The following is a 22,326-nucleotide window of genomic DNA, read 5'->3' on the forward strand; positions in this document are numbered from 1 at the left end:
AATAACTGTGCGGAGAGGTTAACTAAAGAGAGCTTTGGTTAAATAAAACACTAGGTTTTTGTTGTACATAATTAATACTAATTTTTATTCAATTTAAAATTACTTGTATGCCATCTTTACTTCGTTTACCATCAACTCTGTACTTCTTTTTGGTTTTAATTTGTATTCGTTATGCAATGAACTCAATATTGAGCAGATGTCAGTGTATGGGTTAGTGTGGGTGTGTGGGTGTGTGGGTGTGGTGTGTTAAGGTGTTCAGGTGTGTCGTATGAGCTTGTGTGTGTGTGTGTTCTAACAAAAGGATTTCGCGCTTGGAAATGTTTGAATTTTGTATCCGTTCTCGTTTTTGTATCTTAAATGCGACAATGGTTAAAAAATTGCTTACAATTTTTGGTTTTTGTTGTATTTTCTGTCTGTGAGCATATGCGTTCGCACACATCCATAATTTATAATTAATAATATTCATTCATCGTAGACATTTTTCGGATCGTTCGTCCATTTGAATTCGTTTGTAATTGTTGGTTTGGTTTACTTGATTTGTTGTTTAGTTGATGCGATTATGGGAAATGTATTTGAAATGCTTGTAAATTTAGCTTTTTGGTTTTCACTTTGTATATATGTTATTAGTTATTGAAATTGTCTATATACTTACGAGTATATAAGTTGTTCGTTTTTCGTTTCATGGGATTTAGCAGCTGCTTTGGTGTTGATCTTTTTGTTCTTGTGCGTTAAGTTTCTGTCTAAAGGTTTCAACTCTTTCGAATTCCCAACTCATTTCTTTTCATCGACGCTTTCCCGAAATATCAGTGTTTCATTTTCTTGCTTAGATACAGATACATAATTCCATTATGTAAACTCTCACTTATAATTATACAACTTAGTTGAAACATTTAATAAATATTTCTTTCTGCTCACTTCCCTTTTCGGTTGTACGGCATAAAATATGATTCGATCTTACGTTTAACTAAATGTTAAGGAAAAAACAATTAGATTTATTTATATATATATTCATATATATATATATATATATAGATGTATATATATATGTATAGTTAAATATATGTATGTGATTTATGTAGCGTATGCAACTTCAAGTACAATTTCTAAGAGCCTACGCAAGTACAAGTTTCAAACTGAATTTGATTCGCAAACTTTGGATATATGATTCCGATCCGGATACGGATCGACTGTGAGTCAGTGACTGAGTGAGTGAGTGAGTGTGTGCTGAACTACTTATGGTTAGTTCGATTTTGGCTTGGTTTACCTATGCTTGCTACCACATTACATTTGATTGGATTACGAGAGTATTGAATACGTATTCTTCTTGAACTCCCCGCGCCTACAGTTAACATGCAATATATAGACTTGTAGACTGGATTATGATTATAGATTATAATCGGATTCGCAATTACTCGCTCGATTCGCTATTGGTAACGTCTCTATCTTCTTTGGTCTTTAGCAAACTGATGCTTTCTGACTTGAGTTGCAGCTGTGTTTTTGAAATGGTATCTTTATCTAAGTCGCGGGATTTCGAGGATCTGATGGGGTTTATATTCGGGATCGGATAAAGTTGGGACTTAGGTATAGTAGGGAATAGGGTTCTGGTTCTGGTTTGGAGGGGACGGGTTGTTAGCTGTCCCGATCTCTTGTCTTGCGCATCGTCTCCTTGTATAAAACGTTGAAATACTTTGAATTTGGTGGGTTAGTATACATATATTTATAGATATACGTGGCATATATATCTTTCAAAATGTTCGATTCTTTTAACATTGTAAATTGTAAACAATTTGATGCTTGTCAATGGGTTTTCCCTTCTCCTCCCGACACTTTGCTATCGCTCCTCTCGTTTTCCACTTCGCATTGCCCAATATGTTCGTTCATAAATGCGGGGATTCACTTGGAAAGTTCTTCGTTTGCTTCAAAAAATGTCTCTTTTTTTTTTTGTGGTTTTGAGTGTCGCTTAAGAATTTCTTGGTTTATCCGATTCTTTGCTATAACATACATACATATATATTATTATTTTTACCGTTAATTATGTTTTTCTTTTAACATCACTACTAATAATCAAAAAATGGACATTTATAAACTTTTATATATTGTATATTAAAAATGTTTTTTTGTATTTTTGGCCATTGAATGCCTACATTTTCTCTTTTTTTTCTGTATTATTTTGTTTTTAGTTGTGGTGTTTCGGGGAATTTGTTTTTACAATTGGCCATGAAGTTGTCTTAGCGCCATGGTTTCTAAATTCTTACAAAAGTTGTGTGTTGACTCAGTGAGTGAGTTGCCTGGCTGAGAATAAAACGAAGAGGATACTAAATTAAATCAAGTTGAGAACAGAAGTGGTGGCGATTAAATAAAATACCAGAAAACCATATTAATTCATCACAGTTTGTTGTTGTTCGGCTGTTACTGTTGTTGTTGTTGTTGTTGCTAGAGAGAAAAGTCAGATCAAATTGATTCAGAACAGAAAGTTCTTTGGTTTCCGTTTCCGGATTTCCGGGTTTCGTTGCCGCTTCCGTTTCCTGTGGCCGCGTTCTTCATGGCATTGCATTGTGTGTGTCCCTGTTTTGTTGTGTTTCAGTGTATGCGTGTCGTGTTTTTCTATCCGGGGACTCTCCTCCCCATTCGCAGTCGCGGAAAAAACACGCGAAAAGTAAACAACCATTTTTGTCAGAACAATTTCAATCTTATTCGTAATGTGAATTTTTTAATCGATTCAATTTTGGTTTCGGTTGCCGAAGCGGATAATGATAAAAACAATTACGAAATTAATATTAACTTGCATTTTAGATTTTTCGACTTCGATTTAGTAACAAGGTATTGCAGCGTGTTAGAAACGAAACTAAGCTAAACTAAATTAAATACGTAACTCAGATTGAAAACATGTCTAAACGCTATGACTTAGATCTTAGGTTCTTCACGAGTTAACAAAGTAAAAAAGGAAAGCAGCGGGGCAAATTAACAAGCGACCTACAAATCGTTATCGGTTGGCAATCGTTAATCGTGCAGATTGGTCTGATCGGTTCGGTTCGGTTCGTTCGTATCGTTCTTCATTTCGTTTCGCTCTTTCGCTTGTAAACAGAAATTTAAAATATATGTAATCATATCTGCATTAATGTATATATTATATGTGGTATGCATATATGTTTAATACGTTATTAGAAACTAACTCTTCACTTGATTTATATCTGTTCTGTTCTGTTCTGTTCTGTTCGCGTTCTGGGCTTGCTACAATTTGGTTTGGTTTGGTGCATTTCATATCTCCCACGTCGGCCTATTCAGACATTCAGACATTGGGGCCTCGACGACATCGCCTCCTTACTCCAGGCGTGCCTTGTAGGTGGTCTTCCAGATCTCGGCGAGTGTCACGGCACTGTGGAACCGATGGAAGATGCACAGGGGCAGTGTGATGCGCTGGATGATCGACCAGGGCACGAAGCCGTAGAACTCCAGCTGAACCTGTGGATGCAGCACGGTTGAGGGGGTTAATAACTGGACGAGGTGGCTGGGACTCCCAGGCCAAACATCAAACATCAAATATTCACGACATGCAGGAATCAAAACAGCAAGACAAATAGGACGAGTATGTACAGAAGCAGAGTAGATCCGTCAAGACAACTGTAGGTTCAGTGATTGAATGGGGAGTGCACTCGAAATAGGTTCAAGATAATTTAAAAACATGATATAGGCTCCCGTATTGGGGAGCTTTCCCCGAATGGAAGGCATGCAGAAACAGAGGAGAACAAGGAAAGACACTACAGCTAACTGATGGGATAAGGGAAATCGGAACTTGGATATCGAACAGCAATCGAGAAACAATATCAGGTAAACAGGTAACGGGTAGAGAACGAGAGCGTTAATCGTCTTACTCAACTCAGTCTCGCTTACGTACATATCTACTTACAGGATTGGCGAATACTTTTTGAGCTTCGAATGTGTAGATGGCGAACATGGCCACGTTGCAGATGAGAAGGAAGGTCACGATCTGGCGGCCCGGCTTGCTGCGGTCGTGCTCCGGCAGGTGGACGCGACGGCGGGAGACGTCCGCGATGAAGAGCAGCTGCAGGATCACCTGGAAGACGGCCACGCCACCGGTGGTCGTCACCAGCAGGCTGGGCTCGCTCTCCAGGACCTTCAGGCTGCCGGCGATGATGCTGAACACCGAGTAGGTGAACAGGCCGAAGGCCGAGATGCGCAGCAAGATGTCGTTCAGGTTGGACTGCTCCTCGCAGCGGAACTTCAGGTTCTTGACCCTATTTTTTTGGGAAGAGAAAGAGACATTCCGAATTAAATAAACACCCGTGAAGTAACTGATGCAGGGAGAGCCCATCAGGGATCACATCATCGCCACAAGGTGCTCTCCCCGCAGCAGTCAAACGCGATCCCGACCTGATGAATCCCACTATGATGGCCAGGATGGCGAACGCCATCAGGACGCAGTGGCTGGCGTCGGCGAGGTAAATGGCCAAGAGCGAGAACTGCTGATGGCGCACCAAGACGAAGAAGAGTATCAGGCAGATGAGGGCCCCGACCAGCAGCAGGAGCCCGAAGAAGAGCCCCTTCGACGAGCCGACGCAGTCGACGCGCCCGGAACGCGCCTGCTGCGCCATGGCCACCGCCCGCCGCGACAGCATCACCTCCAGCCGGTGCTCCAGGTCCTCGTCGTTCATCCGGCCCGGATAGCGGCCGATGTGCTTCCACATCACATACAACACCACCGCCCCGATCAGCGAGTACTCGATGATGAACGGATAGAGGTAGGGCGCCGAATCATAGACAATGGTGCCCATTATGTCGATGCGTCCGCAGGCGGTGGAGTTGAGTGTGCCGATGTTGGAGGACAGCGCCGCCGGGTAGATGTTGTCCAGGCTCTCCAAATTCTCGAAGCTCACCAGACCGGTGGCCTCCTCGTGGCCGAGGTCCGCGTACGTCTGGAAGCTGTTCTCCATGGGTCCCTGGCCGAACAGGTTGTTGATCAGGCTCGCGGAGCCCTCGGTGCTGCTGGCCGGGCCCAACGTGCTCCCCAGGAGCGAGTCCACAAAGGAGCCCGATCCCGATCCCGTTCCCGATCCGGCAGTGGGCGTGGCAGCGGAACCGAACCCGTCGACTGGCGGCAGGCTCGTCGGCACGGCGCTGGAGAAGATGCGCTGCAGGCCGCCGAAGGGCGACTCGCTGCCGCTGGTCAGCTCGGAGTTCAAGGCGGCGGCGGTGGCGGTGGTGGTGGTGGTGGTGGCGGTGCTAAATGGACTGAAGGTGGTGCTCGATGGCAAGATGGTGGAGGTGGTGGTGCTACTTGATGACAAAATGCTACTGGCTGAGTCTGAGGCTGAAACTGAAACTGAGGAGGTTGGACTGATGGTGGTGGTGGTGGTGGTGGTGCTGCTGCTGCCCGCCGCCGTGGTGGCCGCGGTGGTGGCGCTGGTGATAAACTTCTTCAGCTTGCGGGCCATAGTAGTGCTGTGCCATTGGTAGTTCGGAGTGGTGAACGGCGCCCTCGTGGTCGAGGTGGTGGTGCTGCTAGCGACCACCGGGTCGCCGCCACCCATGCCCAGGCTCTTCGAAATACCATCGACGGTGTTGCGGACCAGCTTGGACAGCACGTTGTCGCTCTTGTAGACGTCCTTGGGCAGGAGGTCCTCGCCGTCGAGCACCTCGAACTCGCTGTTGGGACCCGCGTGGGTCCTCAACACTGTTCCCGCGTGTCGGAGGGCGTGCTGGCGGATCGAGTGCGCAATGGAGGAGGCGCCCGCCTCCGGCTCGTTCTTCTGGTGGTAGATCGTGATCTCCAGCAGCGACTCCTTGACCAGCGTCCGGATCCACACGCAGATGTTGGTGGCCACCACGTGCATCAGGCCGAAGCGGGCGATCACCTTGAAGCGGTGGATGTTCAGCTGCATCCGAATGACCGAAACGGAGAGAGATGGAGAACGAGAAAAGAGAGAGAGAGAGAGAGAGAGAGAGAGGGTGCGCGGGGCGCTTGAGTACGGCGAAGAGCTTGTCGGGGATTTGAGTCCAGTGCATTGGTTACTTATACAGATACGGATACGGATTAGATTAGAGTACAGATTGGAGTACGGGCAAATCTCAGTTCCGATGGGGGAACTGCGAGCCACTGGCCCTGCAGAGGATTCCTTGCCAGAGGTCCATCTCATTGGTCTAGCCTATATCCTTCATTAGCCTGCAGCATATGCTGTATCTTACTATAGTAATAGCTACTACATTCGATCGGACAATTAGCAATCTGAAGGGAACCATGATTTGCAGCTATAGGAATAGACCCCAGACCTCTCTGCAGGGTCAGTGGGGCAAACAAAAACCAAAGGCCGCCAACACCGAACCCTTAAAGATACAGTAACTTGCTTAGACTAGTGGTTAGCATATCGCATCATACATATGTATATATAGTATATAGTACAGATATTGGCATATAAGTGGTATAGGTATGCAGTTAGGTGAGCAAAATGGCATTGGTTGGCAGATGTACAGGATGGTACAGGTGGCATTAGAGTAAGAGTTACAGGTACAGTAGAGTAGAGTAGGTAGAGTAGAGTAGAGTAGAAAATGAGTTGCATATCGTACCTGAAATGGCGGCCTAGTCTGCGATCGCGCGAATGGGGCGGAGTTGTGGGATTATGTACACAAAAATGGTTCATTAAATAACTACGTAGCAGAATTTCGAAATTTGTTTTAAAGAATGAATATGCATTGGTTTGGTTTGGATGAGTGAATGGACGTATGAAGTATGATTTCAGAATTATGAATGAGCTGTGGATGGCTGTTGGTGGTGGGTTGAGTGGTCAAAATGCGTGTGGTGCTGAGGATCTGAACTCTGTGTCAGAAAAGCAAAAGATCAAGTATCAATTCGAGAAGTGAGGGCTCAATTTGATCTCCAACCACAGTGGTTTCCGGAAGCAAGATCACATTGGCGCCCTCACCAAGTAATTTGATGTGTCTGTTGTCTGTGGCTCTTTGCCAATGTTCGTTTCTTGGAGATTGAGAGAAGCAAGCGAGTGAGGTGGCAGATGATGTGATCAGCGATGGATGCAGTTGCAAATGCAGTTACAGATACATTACAGATGCGGATGGATGAAAACTGAACTCAGAACTGCCAATTAGCACGCCAATTTCAAGTTTGTGGTGAGATTTGGATTGAGATCGACAAACCGAAACCGAAATCGAAACCGAAAACGATTCGCGATACCGCGGCCTAACTTTAACCAAATCGCGACCTAACTTCGAGTTCTACGGTCTACGAATCTAGGGAGACTAACCTCGCTGGTGTTCCCGAGGAGGAGCTGGGTTGGATTCGTGTACTTATGGTGTCTTTACATTTAGCATACGAGTATAGAATAGCCGTAGATAATAACAGTAGGTAGCAGTAGTATAGTAGTAGGTAGTAGGTAGTAGTCATACGCTTACAGTGTTCTTTAGTTTTAGTTACGTTTTAGTTTTAGTTCAGACACACAGAATGGGGACTTCCGCTTCCACTTACCCGGGCGTTCATGAATATGAAGTACATCTGCATGAAGGTGAATATCATCTGGAGCAGGGGGTTCACGCCAATCAGGATGTGGTGGCAGGGCGAGTCGAAGGGTATCTCGAAGAACGACCCGAACTCCAGTCCGATGTAGATCATGGCGCCCAGTCCAAAAGCTGTGGGTGCGAGGGGAGAATTTAAAATCAAATCGAGATCAAATCAGCATGGTTTTGCATTGGGGATGCTCCAGCTCCACTCACCAATGGCTCCCACGCGCAGGAAGAAGCTGCCGTGCGTCAGATCGCTGTGGGTTGTCTTGCGCTTGCGCACGTTCTTCGGGGTGACGGCCACTTCGGCATCCACGGGTGCTTCCTATGTGCGAATGGACGGAGAGATCGGGCGATCAAGAGACGTGAGACATGAGAGAGTGTGCACACTGGCATACTGGCATACTGGTATACTGGTATACTGGCATACTGGGGAGTCCCACGACCCTCGGAGGAAACTAATTGGTACGACCTCAGCACTGGGTAACTAATTGCCAGAACCCGACAAGGTGGCTCGTTCAATTGGCGCGTGGTTCAAGGAGAATGCTGGAGGTTGGGGGTTGGCTTCGAGAGCCGACCTAGATAATTGAGCATTATAACATTGGAACGAACCTAGATTGTGACAAGGGATAGCCAGCAAGCTAGCAAGCTTTCTACTAACGGACACTTAGCAGGGCGAATATATATGTTCTGTACAAGTATATAGGGTAATAGTAAGCTCATTGCAAACCAGAAACTTTGCCAGTGCGTGCTAGTTTAATAGAGAATAATAGAGATCCCACATTAGTTCAACTTCGTTTTCAAGAGATCGTCTTCCAGGGAAGTGATCAAGTGGACTTATTCAGAGTTTGGGAACTTGTGATGTGACAAGATTGATTGACGGATTGATTTGATTGACTGGTCAAGAGGTAACCAACCATTGAGCAAGTACTCACCTGATATGCGGCGCCCTTGGCTGCCTTGCCAGAGTCCTTTGAGCCCTTCGCATCCTTCGAATCGGCCGGATCGGCATTCTTGGCTTTCTTCGACTTCTTCTCCTTGGGCTGTGGTTTCGGTTTGCTGCCTCCGTTGCCGCCGTTGCAGCAGGAGCTCTCTGCGAAAGAGCATTAAAGCAATGTTACTACTGTTCCTGTTGCCGAGGAAGCTGTGAAGGATGAAGGATGAAGGATAAAGCGATGGAGGAGCAACCCACCCTGCAGCAGGAAACAGAAGACGTAGAGGAGGAAGAGTATGCTGACGCCGTAGAGATATGTGAAGAACGTCTCGTAGTACAGAACCGGCAGTCGGTGGGTGGTTACATCGCTGATTACGTAGGCGATGCAGACGACGATCAGCAGGATCGCGTACACCAGGCTGGTCACGATGAACAGCGATGTCCTGCGAAAGGCGGAGTCCGAAAGTTAGTTCGCTGAATGTCTGGGATTCCTTCTAATTCGATTATGTACAGTGGAGTAAACACTGGGTGCGCGTATATACGGGTTGTGTGTGGGTGTGTGTGTGTGTGTGTGTGGGTGTGGGTGTGGGTGTGGTGTGTGTGTATGGTGGCTATTGTGTGCGGGAACTGTGTCAAGATCTGGCCAGGAATCGGCCGTAGTTATAGAGCTCCCTCCCTGTTGACCCACTGTTCCACTTGCAGCGAGAGCTAATTTCCCACTTTTCTACTGTTTGTGTGCGTTCGGGTGCGAGAAAGTGTCTGACATGCAGCTAAATCTCAAGTGCGATTCCACTCGACGACTCAAGAACTTAACCACCCTGAATTAGGCGCTATTTGATGTTTGATTAGCCACAGGCTCTCAGTCCTTGTGCGATTTAAACTGGATTTTAACGGGGACTGCCTTCGAAGGACTAAATTGAACATTTCATAGCATACTTTCCAGCACTTAAATAGCTAAACTAGTGCTTTATTTTGTTTGCCCCCTCTATGCTCCTCACAGAACCCATTTGCAGAGTTCTGTGACCCAGTTAGTCACAACCCCCTTTGCCCACCTCCCACTAAAGCATCCGTCTGCGAGAGTACGTGCCCTGAACCGAATCAAATCCGCTGTTTGCTTAGTATAATGCAAGTATTTGCAGAGCATTCCTCGAATTATGCATGACTTCACAGGGGACGGAGGTATTGCTTCAGTAATTTATTTCATCCTTGCAAATAACTCAAGATATTCTACGGGCTTTACCCCTCGAAGGACCCAAAAGATGAAAATACTGTCTGTGTGCCCACATTGATCGGGGGAAGGGAATACGAATGCAACAGGAGAGTTCGAGGAGCAGCGGGATTTGGGGTAGGTCGTGGTTTCACGTGTCACTTTACCATAGTTCGATGGGTCCCGTTATCGGATTTGTTTCATATGTACCCTGTACCGTTATTTTCGCTGGCATAAAACTGTACTTATTTGGATTTGGCTTGAACGTGTAGCAAACCCTATAAGAATTAAGTTGTTGATATCCAGTTCGTAACGCAATGCAACACATATACAAGTTATCTTTAATGGTTCGGATTAGCATAGCCTAGGGCGGTTGGGGCGGGTCAGTAGGCGGAAGACGGTGGGCGGAGGGCGGAGGGCGGAAGGCGAATGTTCAGGCGCACACAACAAAAAGGAAAATCCTTCGGAGGACCTCGATGAGAGAGTGAGACGGCGCTTTACGGCTGGGATATTGCACTTTTGGTTATATATACTTTACTATATGCTATGTTATGTACCTTAAACGTATATACGGGTTAGCATTACTTGCTTATGTACAGAGTGTGCGGGTGTGTGCGCTCGTATCTGTGTGTATGTGCTCAAGTGTTTTGGGTGATGCTGTTATACACAGGGATTAGCTAAATACTTAGTACTAAATGGAAATGGAGAACGGCCTTGATGGCCGCGAGGCAATTCTCGCTGTAAATTCCGATCATAAAAACCTCTAACCCTTACTAGTTGGTTCCTCTTCAAACCAAGTAAGATCTTCTATGGAATTTGTCTTAATTAAACCCCGAAACCCTAGAGGCATTTCGTGGGTCTCCGGAGAAATTCTCTCAAAAGCAGTATGATCACTCAATTTTCCCTCAATTTTCCCAGACTTTCGCACCTTTGCAGCGGCTGCGGCATTACGTTCTTGAGCTCCATCTCCTTGTTGGCGGCGTTGTTCTTCTCGGCGCTGTCGGTGCTGCCGGCGGTATGGGAGCGGGACACCGGCAGCGTGGCCATGTTGTCCCCGCCCTCGACGTCGACGGTAGCGACCTTCACTTCACCGCCGCCCATTGTCTCCGTTTCCGTTTCGGTCTCCGTTGTGCTGGCTTTTCTCCGACTATCCCTCTTCGATTTCTCTATCGACTGGCGATAGGATTTGTTGGTCCTTCGCGGCGGGTTTCCCTTTTGCTCGGCTTTTCCCGCGTTTCACTTATCAGTTCAGTTCGTAATTGTGCGATTCGATAACTCTAAATGAAGCAATTTGCAGGGTTTATTTTCTGGTTCTGAATGCAACAGAATAACTATTGTTTGACTTGGAGAGCCCCTACACACGTACGTATATGCAAAAATATATCTGGCTCGCTCTCTTTTAGGGGCCTTGTGGAACGCATTTGAGATGCATCCGACAATTGGGCAAATGAGGCGTGGCCACAACTTTCCAAGTAGACTGCATCCCGGACGGGAGCGACCTAGTGACCTCTCTCTCTCCGTCGCCTTTTGGGGGGTTGAAAGCCGTACTCGGCACTCGGCACTCGGCACTTGGCACTTTGCATTCCGGCGGGGAAAGTGGAGCCCATATCTTGTGGAGCGGACAGACTCCCGTTTCTGCGTGGTGTGTATGCATCGGACGCGGACCTATGTGGAAAATACTATCTCTGTACATCGGGAGTCCTCCTCAGGTTCTTGAGAGGCCCTCTAGCTGTCTCTTTTCCCCACTAACTCGTTGTCCCTTTTGCTCCCACTCTGGATTGTGTATAATAAGCTGCTTAACGCGTGTGTGTATTGCCCGGTGCCATTAAAAGTCCTTTTTTTGGAGGCCTGGCCAGCGGAGTTAACTTTAGATGGCGGAAAATCACTGCTATTATGACATAAACCCCACAGAGAATTGCTTCACTTGAGTTAAAACGGCTTATAAGTCAAAGACCACAAAGGTTTTTCGCTTTCACAGGTAGCTTCACAGTTTCGGTTTTCACATAGAGCATAAAGCATAACAGCACTAAAACAAACACTTTTCGAGTTGAAACACAGCAAAAAAACTCATTGTTAGCCTCGGTTTCCGATGGGACTTTGACTTTTCATTGAGCAACTCCAACTGATTGGAGGACTCTGGCTTTTGGAGTCTTGGAGGACTCTGGAGGCTACCTGGCGAACGGTTCGCTCGACACGTCCAAGACCCTTTACTATCCAACTACAACTGAAACGGGCCCTGGCAGGATAAGCAGCATCCAGCATCCAGCATCCTTTTCGGCCAGCAGCCGCCCTCAGTCTGCGCCGAATCCCTCGCGCTCTCTCACTCTCTCGCTCTCTTCGCATCTCCGTCTCCTCTCGCTCTCCCTCTCTATCCCTCTCCCTCTCTCTCAGTCTCTTAAGCTCGCAGGATGCTCTCGACGTGCAGGGGAAAAGTCCTGTGAGTACGCCAGAAAGTAGGACACATCTCGCTGCGCGACTTCATGAGCGACTTTTGACTTGCTCTTCCTGCTCTCAGTTCTGATGGGTTGGGTTGTGTTGTGGGCCTTATGGGGTTTATAGGGTTTATAGGTTTGCCCCCGAGGAGTCCTGCCATTCATTGCGTGCAGCATCCACTGGTTCCTGTTCCGCATCGACATAAATGTTTATTGTTGCGCTTTTATAACATCTATCTAGCCGTTGTTTATCCTGCTGATAACGTTAATGCCTCATTATCTTATTATTATTTGGTTTTATTAACTTTGCATTGATTTATATTTGTTAAATAGTTCCTGAAACCTGCCCTCTCTCTCGTAATTTTTCCGTCGCCTCAAATTCCGAAACAATATATCTTTTAATTGAGTTTTGCATCGGGAAGCAGAGATTCTTTGTGCTAGCCACTACGCCGATGAAAATGGGTCACTTTGCGAGCAGGCCAGGAGTCGAGGGGGCGCCAAATGCCAATCAGCGGATGCTCTCGTATGGGGCATGCAGCAGCGGCACAAATGTCAGTCATCGAAAAGCAACAGTCCAAAACTCAATTACCCACGATGCCTGGCCTGCCTCTACTGCTTTTACCACACCATTTGATGCTGATGTTGTTGCTATTGATGTTGCTGTTGTTGTTGCTATTGTGGTGCGACGTGCCCGCAGCCACCCACTGAACCACCCCGCAGAGGCAGCCGTTCTGGCATTGTGGTGGGGGTTTGGCTCAAAGTGTAGATGAACTTTGCATTTTATTATGGGTTACTTGGATGTGTTCGATTTTGAGGAAGTGAGGGGTTTACGTTTTTGCCAATATAAAATAAATACTCCTTTGGTACTCAGCATTTTAAATCCTTTACCGGATCAAGTACATATTTTCTTCCGAAGACTTAGTAAGATGCTTTCACAGACCCTAGTCCTTTTTCTTCACTAATCGCACTTGAGGGCCCACTGTGCGCTGGACTTACGATAAAAGCCGACGAAGTCGTCATGCTGTCTGGCTCGCTTTGCTTCGTCCTCGTTCGTCCTGTTCTGCCGTTTATCGTAACTCCAACGCTGGCTCCCTTTTGTGCCGCCTGTTCGCAAAAACATTGCGGCATTCTGTTTTGGTCGCCCATTCGCCGACAGCGTCGCCCCATCCCTTAGAATTCCCAACTACCGAGTCCCGAGTCCCAAGTCCCGAGCCATTGAACGTGGAGTGCAGATTGCGACAAGGGGTTGCAGTCATCCAGAAGTGTGGCGGTATTAACAAATGTGAGGGTGCAGTGAGAGAAAACATATGTATGTTTTTATGGAGTTTTTACTGCTTTCTAGCGTAAGAACCATAATGCATGAGTGGAGGAACCTTTAGGTTCCCAGAAGTTATATCGAAATCGAAGTAAGGAAAGCGCAAATACAGTTCAAAACCTCGTTGAACATTCACGTTTTCAGTGTAAAACAACGAATTGTAAGGATTTGCGTCGCAACTAGCCAACTGCGTCGTAGTTGCATTGAAAGGCATAAAAGCAGGAAAAGCTGGAAAAGCGGCGGACGGACGGACTCCAGAGGGTGAAAGGGGGAAGGTGAGAGGCACAGGAAAATGCTGGCGGGGGTTATCGAATCGCTGGCAGCCGCGCCCTGATGTTACCAGCCAGATGAAGATGGTGACGTGTGACCCAAATGCCACTCACTAATTCCGAGAGTAAAAAATTGAAATATAACCCCTGAAATTCGGCCTTTCTAATGATCAAATTCAAGCCGTGGAAGCACCCTAATCATCTGTCCGCTGGTAATGCGCAGTTAAACAGCAGATATTCGAAGGGCTTTGGAATTTCTGGACCTACAGTCTTTAGATCCAATGCAACTTCAGCATGGTGACTCCTTGTCCCACTCAAGGTAATGAAAACACGGGTAAACCTCTGACTTGTTGTTCTGTCTAATTGGGTTCAATGTCGAAGGCTTCTCCTTGGGTGTTCATATACGTAATCATTGTGGCCTTTCATCTGCAGCCCTCGCAAATCAAAGAAGGGTTGCACCGCTCGCCTAATTATATTTTCAACCACCCCACGCAGCAGATGAGGTCTTTATCGGGAGCTTAAGCCTTTATTTTTAAAACAAGGTATCAGGGGTGAGCAGAGATCCTTGGGTTCGTTACAAAAACCTTGTGTCTAATCGGCCGACAACGTTTTTGCCAGGGACAACGCCACAAATAGATGTTGGCCTTTTTTGATTGATCGAGAGGAGGAGTAGGCTTTAATAAAAAACCGTTGGAAGTCGAGATATTTTTTGATGCCTCTCAGAACCGCCAGGAGTAATATGTTTTCAAATAAAAACAAGGAAAAGCGAGCAGAGGGCGTTTTCCGATTGCCTCAGCACAGAGTACAGAGTTATCCACGTTGTTTTATTCCTACTGCAGTTCGAACAAGTTGACGACCGTGTTCTCAAGTGAGGCTGACAACTCTGGCCAAATGCCAAGCATCGATGGCTCCGCCGCTCTCCTCTGCGGCCATTGTGCCATCGCACTCGCATTGTTAGCAATTTGCAGCGACTCACGAATGTAAGTCATTCGTACAATGACACTTTGGGTGCGGAGACAAAGGCTTAGTTCCACGGGCGACTTTTCCAGGGGATGCCATTGGGGGGATAGGTCCTCCTACTCCTACATGGAACAAAATGATGCTCTCGTCCCGAACAACAGCCAGGTGTTCGAGCCAGTGGATTTTTCAAACAGTTTCGATCATTTTCTTTGTGGTAGAAGAAATCGAGCTGCTTTTTTATCCGTGTACGTGGAAGACGCTGGCAGATCTGGTTGGCATGCATCGCTGACAGTTCATGCCGCAGCCAGCCGAGTGGAATGCTTTGTCGGTTTGTCAAGTTGCGTAATTTGTTTGCAACTTCAGGCCACCCGGCAGCACCCTGCACCACCCACTCCACCCACAGCACCCACACCACCCACTGGGCGCATTGTGTAAGCGATTTCGGGATGAATCGCTGCCTACTTATTTGTTTTGTGTCCCGACCGAAGAGGAGCAAAAGAAAACACTCTCGAATAAAAACGATGCCACGCCATCGGAAATGTAAGGCAATGTGCCTGCCGTCCAGTTCATTGACATTATAATCCACTGGATGCCAAAAAAAAAAAAAACAAAGAACACAGAACACAAGAGCCCAAAGACACAAATGGAAACAACTGAATGAAATTCGGGCTGAGATAGTTTTTTAGCCGCCATGTGTGTGTTTGCGACTCTCTAAGCGGATATCCTACTTAATTTTGGATTTGTGTTGGCACTCAGTGAAAAGTTCCTATAATTCCCAGATCATATATCACATTTATGTCTATCTAATCGTTGTACAATGCTGTGACTCAAGTTGCGTGTAGAGCTCTTAGTAAGATTACAAGCTTACCATTCTACATCCGAAGAAAATAATAAGTAATGGCATTACATGTTCAGGTTAGTGACCCAAAGATCTGTTTATATATGCTTGTTTCGGTAACTACGCCTCTAAGAAGCCATCGCAAAATGCAGGTTATGGAAAAGATTAACTACGTTCCAGTGAGAAGTATCTAGTAGTTTCATTCCCAGGTTAGTAGGAAAAGGATAAGATCATACGGTTGCAGAGGGATCTACTTCTTTGCTATACGATATATGCATTTCGGGAGAGTACAGATAAGATAGGATAGAGTTTGGAAACAATGAATAATGGCAAATCTGACCTTTGCTGTGGGCGCGTCAGAACCGCTGGATGTTTGCCGCTGTAACGGTTTCTTACTGATTATATTGACGACTTACAGTTTTACAGTTTTACAGTTTTAAAGTTTTACAGTTTTAGGGGCTCTACTGAGGATCCAACACAGAGGTTTCAGATATCAAAAAATGATAAGGGTAAGGAATTGAGACATCCACACAGGGATAATCTTTAGCACATTTTAATATTATTTTTCATATTTTGATACGTATGTATATCTTCTTGGAATGTGAAACGGAAACGGAAGCTTAGTAACGCAGGAAATGGATTGCGAGACACGAAACACAAACACATTCGGTGGAGACACATAGTGTGGTGCTGGCTCTTTAAGATTTCGGTTGGTTTGGCTGGTATTTTGCGGGTCAGGATACAGGATAAATTGGATACATGGAACACACTTACTTGGCGTTTTTCGGTCGTCGTGCGTCGATCGGGAAGTCGTCGTCGAAATCCAAATTGAAGTCCTCGCCGAGATCATGCGGCACTAGTGGGGTGCGCTGGTGTGCAGGACTCGTGTGGTAGCCATCGCCTTGCAGCTGTTGCGAAAGATACAAAGGACATTTTCCATTAGATTTCAATGCCTACGGAGTCCCTTCCTGTACGACAATAAATTGGAATTTTATAAAGTACACAATGTACAAGGTGTATACACAAAGTTTCAACAAGGAATGAATATACATATGTTACAAAGGGAATTTCCCAAAATTATCAAAGAGCGGTTAGGAATCTCCCAATAAGATCTGTAGAGATTTCACACGTAAAGGTTTCGATTTTGTTTAAAAAAGTTTGTTAATTTTAGTCCATTCACAAAAGAAGGTTTCACAATTGCATGCATTTCGAAAAAAAGACGTTAATTCAATTCCAATTTATTGCAAATTATATTACTCATAATGTTTGGCTGTTTTCGTTTTGATTTTCGATTTCGAGGAACACAAAGTTAAGGGCGAATCGGTAACTCGTGCAAGGATTTTGTTGGTTGAAGTTTTGGATCCGTTTCGAATTCTTTGGCTAAGAAGAAAGGCTGTTAAAACAATTTATTATTTGGCCACACACAAAGACACACACACTGATTAAAGATTGAGGAAGGGTTAAGAGTTTAATTCATATGCAATATTACAAGCTTCTTGAACTCCAGAAAGGAGTTTGGAGTTCAACAAAAATTGTTTTAGGCTGTACAACAGTAAGCACAACGAGAGTATTGAGTATTGTGTTATGTGGGGCTGAGTGTGTTTCGATTTGGATGTGGTTAGATGGTTTGGATGGTATTTTATATTGCATATGAGTTGGGAGGGGGCAATCCTTGTAGCGAGTGTATCGAAGGCCCCTACCTTCACCACAGTGCCGACCTGGTTGGATTCGGATGCCGATTGGCGGTTGTCGAGCAGATTGGCCCGCTCCATGTTCTCCAGTTGAAGAGTCTCGCGTGGCTGGTCCAGAAGTCTTTCGCGCATCTCATGAATGTAGGGACACCGCTGCATTCCTCTCTCTCTCTCGCTCGCTCGCTCCCGGCTCTCTCCTTCTCGCTTCCCTATCTGTCAGATACAATTTCGGTTATAGACTCGACCTGCCGCGGAATACAATTGATGCGGTTGAACACTTCTAGCGGCTTAGCGTTCTACTAATGACGAGCAAGCTTCCAGTGCGATCGGAGTTACTTTCATGTACACCCGCCGTATACGTAATTATATATATGTTTTTGTAAGCTTGTATAAAGTTCCTAGGGAGGTAATCGCTACGATTGGCTCAACGTGATAAATCAGTCATTCGGTTTGCAGCAGCAGTTAAATACTAAGACTTTTGGTTGCGCAAATTGGTCGTTCTGAAACGAGATCAAGTAACAGAATGACCTTAGATAAGAGCAGTGCTTTAAGAATACAGAATATCAACATTTGGGAGAACAGTATATTATATAATAAACAAGTGTGTAACTGAAAGAAAGCTAATATTACATGCCCAATACATCGTTTTAATGTTTTTGCCTATGAGTTATTTTTAAATGGGTCAACACATAATAGTTTCTGATTTTACGCGATCTCCTCGAAGCATTTCGCTTTCGCACTCGCTCGCATTTAAGTTACGCATTGCCCCATTTATATTGCACAGAGTCCAAAGTGAGGGGGTTCCCAATGGGCTTCTATCGAGAGTTTATATCGCCACACGACCTCAGATTCTGTGCTTCCACACGCACGAAAAGCGATAAAGAAAATAAACATTATGGAACAATATTCTTCGGCGTGCAATTTCCACCCACACGTCCCCGTTTTCCAAAATACATTGATGGCAACATGTAGTTTTACTAATGCAGTTATATATGAATTCCCGACTTTAATTCTAATTCTATATCCTCATCTATTTGCAGCTCTATCTCATTCGGGTTACGGATCTAGAATCTTAAACTTGCAGAGATTCCATAGCCACCCTCGTCAATCTGTCAAGATCTGTACATATTATTTGGCACACGTCCATCAGCATCATCTTGGCGGGTTGGATGGGTCTTGATTCGATCGGATTGAATGGCCGGCGATTGAGGGTCATAAAATTACGCCAGTTTTCCTTCTGGAATTTCCACTTGTTGCTCTGGCTTCCAAGGGCAAAGGCATTTATTTTTAATTCCAAGCGGAGGCATTATTTTTGTGATGGTCTCGATTGGGAATTTTTTTGTGGAATTTGGCAAGAAATCGTAAAAACTAAGAGATTATTCATGTGCTTTGATCCACACAGAAGGAGTTAATTTTTCCCTGGAATTCATAAACCGACATTATCGCACGAAAATGCATTCTTTGAAAGTCGTCTGGGCTCATTGACCATACTTTAAAATTGGATCTCAATATTTACAATCAGCGATCTCCAACTGGAGAATGAAGTGAGTTTGCGAGCCTTTTTTGGCAGCTCTGTTACCTTTTTTCTCGGCTATTTAAGCCGTTTTAGAGCGAATTAAGGCAACGGCGGCGGTCATAAAAAGCATTCTGGCCAGAGTGTTGCCTCCGTTTGTTTGCAAACGTCTTTCAGCAGTATTTGAGCTCGTGTTTCTTTGCTTTTTCCGTAGCTCAGTAGTTTTTCCATGCTTTTCCAGGGTCATTTGCCAGCCAGAATTGTCGCATGTTCTCGTTCGGCTGGCAGCGAATATCTGGCAGCAACCAACCAACACAGTGTCGCAAATTGAGAGCTTGGCTAATACCATTAACATTTGATGGCTAACACCTCCCCACACTGGCGCAAAAACTAGCCCACTGCTGTTAATTGAGAGCTGTCTTATTTCGGCTTCGGTGCAGCATTATTGCCAACAATCGAATCGAATCGCTAACTTGACCTGATTAGCGTCGAATCGATTACCATACTAAATTCCAGAAAAAACAAAATGAACCAACTTACTTCGCTGCCTCTTCGTTTTCTCTTTTTTTCATTTGCCAATCAAGCGGCTAACAAGGTTTTCCCTTTTTAAGATCCGAGAGGAGAGGCCTTGCAGTCACCGAACGGGAAATGTGAGTGAGCCCAACTGTCTGGTTTTCTGGCTTTCTGGCTTCCATTGTAAACAAACTGTGCCACTTGAATTGGATTGGGAGATCATTGCTGCTCCGCTTAGTTTATGACAGTGTCCGATGACAGATTGCACACAAATGACAGCCGACCCGCCACCCTGCACCCTGCAGCCTGCACCACTCGATTGCCACCCCACCCACCCACACAGAAGCTCAGTGGATCGGCGCCTCGGGGAAGACAAAGGAGGAGGCGCTCCACAACAACCAACCACAAAATAGATGAATGAAAAGGGAAATACGGAGGGGAAAAGCTGATCTATGCAGATCCATCCGCGGATGTTCCAGAGACGGCGCCCACATGGAGAACCGGATATGCAATTGTATACCGTGAAGAAAGAAAACGAATAGGAATCGAAATGGAAATGGAAATGGAAATGCGAATGGGAATGGGAATGGGAATGGAAATGGAATCGGCCAAAGGGGCAGACGAGTGGAAATGGGCTATGAAAATGAGCATGAGAACTGTCAGCAGATGGATGCAATCCGTGAAAATAGGGTGACCTTATAAACAAACCCCGACTGCAGTCGCCCGTCTGGCAGCACACTCAGAGAAATGGTGGGTAATTAATTAATCAATTATACATATGTATCTGATTTTTGTTTAAATTTTTTTAAATATTCCTAATTAAAAGAAAATCCTAGAATATGTTAAAATATATGTACCTTAATTCTTTGAAATCACCTGAGCCGCCTCTTAAGTTCCGAGTGCGTGATCCACAATGGGTTGCTTTTCGGTTGCTTTTCGGTTGGGTGGGTGGTGCGTGGTCACTCACCCACTGATTCACTGACTCACCTACTCGTCAGTCAGCCAGTCAGCCAGTTGTCCATCCCCCTAAGGTCGTCGGCTCATTAGTTAATATGCATGCAGGCACACAGTGTGCAGGGTATGCACTTCGGTTTGTTTTTGTTTTGTTCCTGCTCTTCATATTTTAAGCTGGCCACCAGCCACCATGGGCAAACCACCACCTCACCAACCTCATCAACCTCATCATCGCCAAGGAAGCACCGCACCACCCACTCGGCGAACCACCCACCCGTCCGCTGGGCAACAACTAACCACCGCTAGAAAACGCATGTCGCGGTTTCAACCCTCACAAATGTGCTTCTGCATTTCGGACTTTTATGCCTTTTATGCTACCGAACATTAGCGTCGATTTTGTCGATTTTGTCGATAAGAGTCGACGCGAATCGGTAGTAAACAATCGCTGAACCCAACCCATGGATCGCTTTTGATGACAGTGAAAACATAATTCCTTCAAATTTACTCAGTGATCAACAGAAGATGTCAATGAGTCCCCCTAAATATCGGTAGTTCTACTCAGAGCTTATTTGCACTCAAAGTATAATACTAACTTTAACTTTAAGTGGGAATAAACTCAGCTGACATTTGTGCTTTTACTCAGAATCAGCAATTCACGATCTCTAATCGATGCTATATAATGAACGATTCACAAGCCGAAATGACTCAAACATCAACAATTCCTCCTATTGTTTTTATTGCTAAGACAAAGCAATAAATAAAGACTAAAATATAGTTAGCTTTAATGACTGAGATCGTTTGGGAATACTCTATAGCGCATCGGCAAGTTTGACCCAATTCTGGGGCCTGGTTCGGTTACTTCTGGCATATCCGGCCTTTAAATGCCAGTTTTTTGTTTGTGCGGTTTTCCTCAGGCCGTCGTCTCTTGTGCAACCAAGATTTTCCGTTCGGGCCAGCACTTCTATGGGTTTACTTGGACGAAGGTAGCGGGAACCGAAAAGGAAAAGGAAAACCCAGCGACACCGAAGCGATTCCAATGTCTTTCTAATGGAAGACCAAGAAATGTGTGTGTAACCCGAGAAGGGCAGCAGTTTGATTGCTTTCAAGTGTGGATAGGGGCGGTGGAGGGGGATCAAAGAGCTTAGAGTTACAGGCGGACCTGCATAATGCTAACTACATATAGTACATCCATGATCTAAGGAAGACGAAAGTACTCATCATTGGGCACCGGAAACCATGTTAAATATTAAGTCACTTGAGTTGATGATCATTGATCACAAATACCAGAAGCAATTTCTAAGTGGGGAGGCCTCACAAGGCAATTACTATCTTGAGGCGCTCGTTTGAACAGGCTCTACTGTACTTGGCTCAAATTGGGCTGATGTCATACTGAAGGGGTTATCTTGATCCATCACTTGACTTACTTTTTGGGGGTTATATCCTGGCGTTCAGCTCATACGCGTGCTCTTCTTCTTGTCCCTGCCTTATTCTCCTCCTTTCCCTTTTGCGTTGTCCTGGCTTCTTTGTTTTGCTTCCGCTCGAGAAGAAGAAGAAGACGCCAAGGGGGCGGGGGCGTGACGTCTGTTGCGCGCGCGTTTATGTTTATTTCGTTTCGCTTTAATTCAGCAGTTTCAGCAATAGCTCTATTGTCCTGAGTTTTTGGCCAACAAATAAGAGTTTGTTGATTGACTTGGCCGGAAACAAGCTGAAACACACACACACACACACAGGCACATGGACAGCAGACAAAATGGACGACGCACTCCCAAATGTTTGATCTCCTCTTTCACTGCGTCAGTGTTTTTAGTTTACTGTATAGAGTATGTTTTAGCACTTCTCTCACTGCACATTTACAAAAACAAAGCAAATAATATGTATGGGTTCGAAAGCAAGCAATTGCTAAGAACAACAATAACAATAACCTGAATAATAGCAATTACCAATACAACAATTACTAAGTGGCATTAAACGACTAACTAGCTGGGGTAAATTTTGTTGCAAATCGTTTAATTCTTAGCGGTTCGGGCTTCCCAATTGTTGCTCTCAAGCGTTGCTATTATTCCTTGTCTGACTGTTATTCTTTTAGCTATTTATTTGTTGTTATTTCTCGGCACCGGTCTGAAGAGACGTGGTGTTCCATCACTCGCAAAATTTCGCTGTTGACTGAAATTCC

At 45.3% G+C, this 22,326-nt stretch overlaps 1 protein-coding gene across 13 annotated transcripts; it reads right to left on the reverse strand.

Moving 5' to 3' along the window:
• Positions 1 to 55: 55 nt before the first annotated feature.
• Positions 56 to 22,326, reverse strand: LOC108097144 (proton channel OtopLc). Of its 13 annotated transcripts, none has more exons than XM_017199252.2 (13): positions 22,268 to 22,326; positions 21,578 to 21,995; positions 17,183 to 17,673; positions 16,257 to 16,390; positions 15,823 to 15,861; positions 8,720 to 8,904; positions 8,463 to 8,620; positions 7,741 to 7,852; positions 7,496 to 7,656; positions 6,583 to 6,600; positions 4,393 to 5,894; positions 3,896 to 4,256; positions 56 to 3,462 (listed from the first exon to the last, which is right to left on the reverse strand). In XM_017199252.2, exons 3-13 carry the CDS (start codon positions 17,330 to 17,332, stop codon positions 3,322 to 3,324), a joined length of 2,961 nt encoding a protein of 986 aa, XP_017054741.1. In that variant the 5' UTR covers positions 17,333 to 17,673; positions 21,578 to 21,995; positions 22,268 to 22,326; the 3' UTR covers positions 56 to 3,321. The 13 variants fall into 13 exon arrangements, with proteins under 13 accessions (XP_017054741.1, XP_017054740.1, XP_017054742.1 ...); XM_017199251.2 differs by having other exon boundaries at positions 22,094 to 22,321; XM_017199253.2 differs by having other exon boundaries at positions 22,226 to 22,302.

Source organism: Drosophila ficusphila, unplaced genomic scaffold (genome assembly GCF_018152265.1).
Source record: "Drosophila ficusphila isolate 14025-0441.05 unplaced genomic scaffold, ASM1815226v1 contig_198, whole genome shotgun sequence".
Lineage (NCBI taxonomy): Eukaryota > Metazoa > Arthropoda > Insecta > Diptera > Drosophilidae > Drosophila > Drosophila ficusphila.

Coding starts and splice junctions, on each gene's coding strand:
- LOC108097144 (XM_017199252.2), bottom strand. CDS start 17,332: ATGCAGCGGTGTCCCTACATTCATGAGATGCGCGAAAGACTTCTGGAC. Junction 16,391..17,182: donor AGGTCGGCACTGTGGTGAAG/GTAGGGGCCTTC, acceptor CTTTCGCAACAG/CTGCAAGGCGATGGCTACCA. Junction 8,621..8,719: donor CTTCTGTTTCCTGCTGCAGG/GTGGGTTGCTCC, acceptor GCTCTTTCGCAG/AGAGCTCCTGCTGCAACGGC.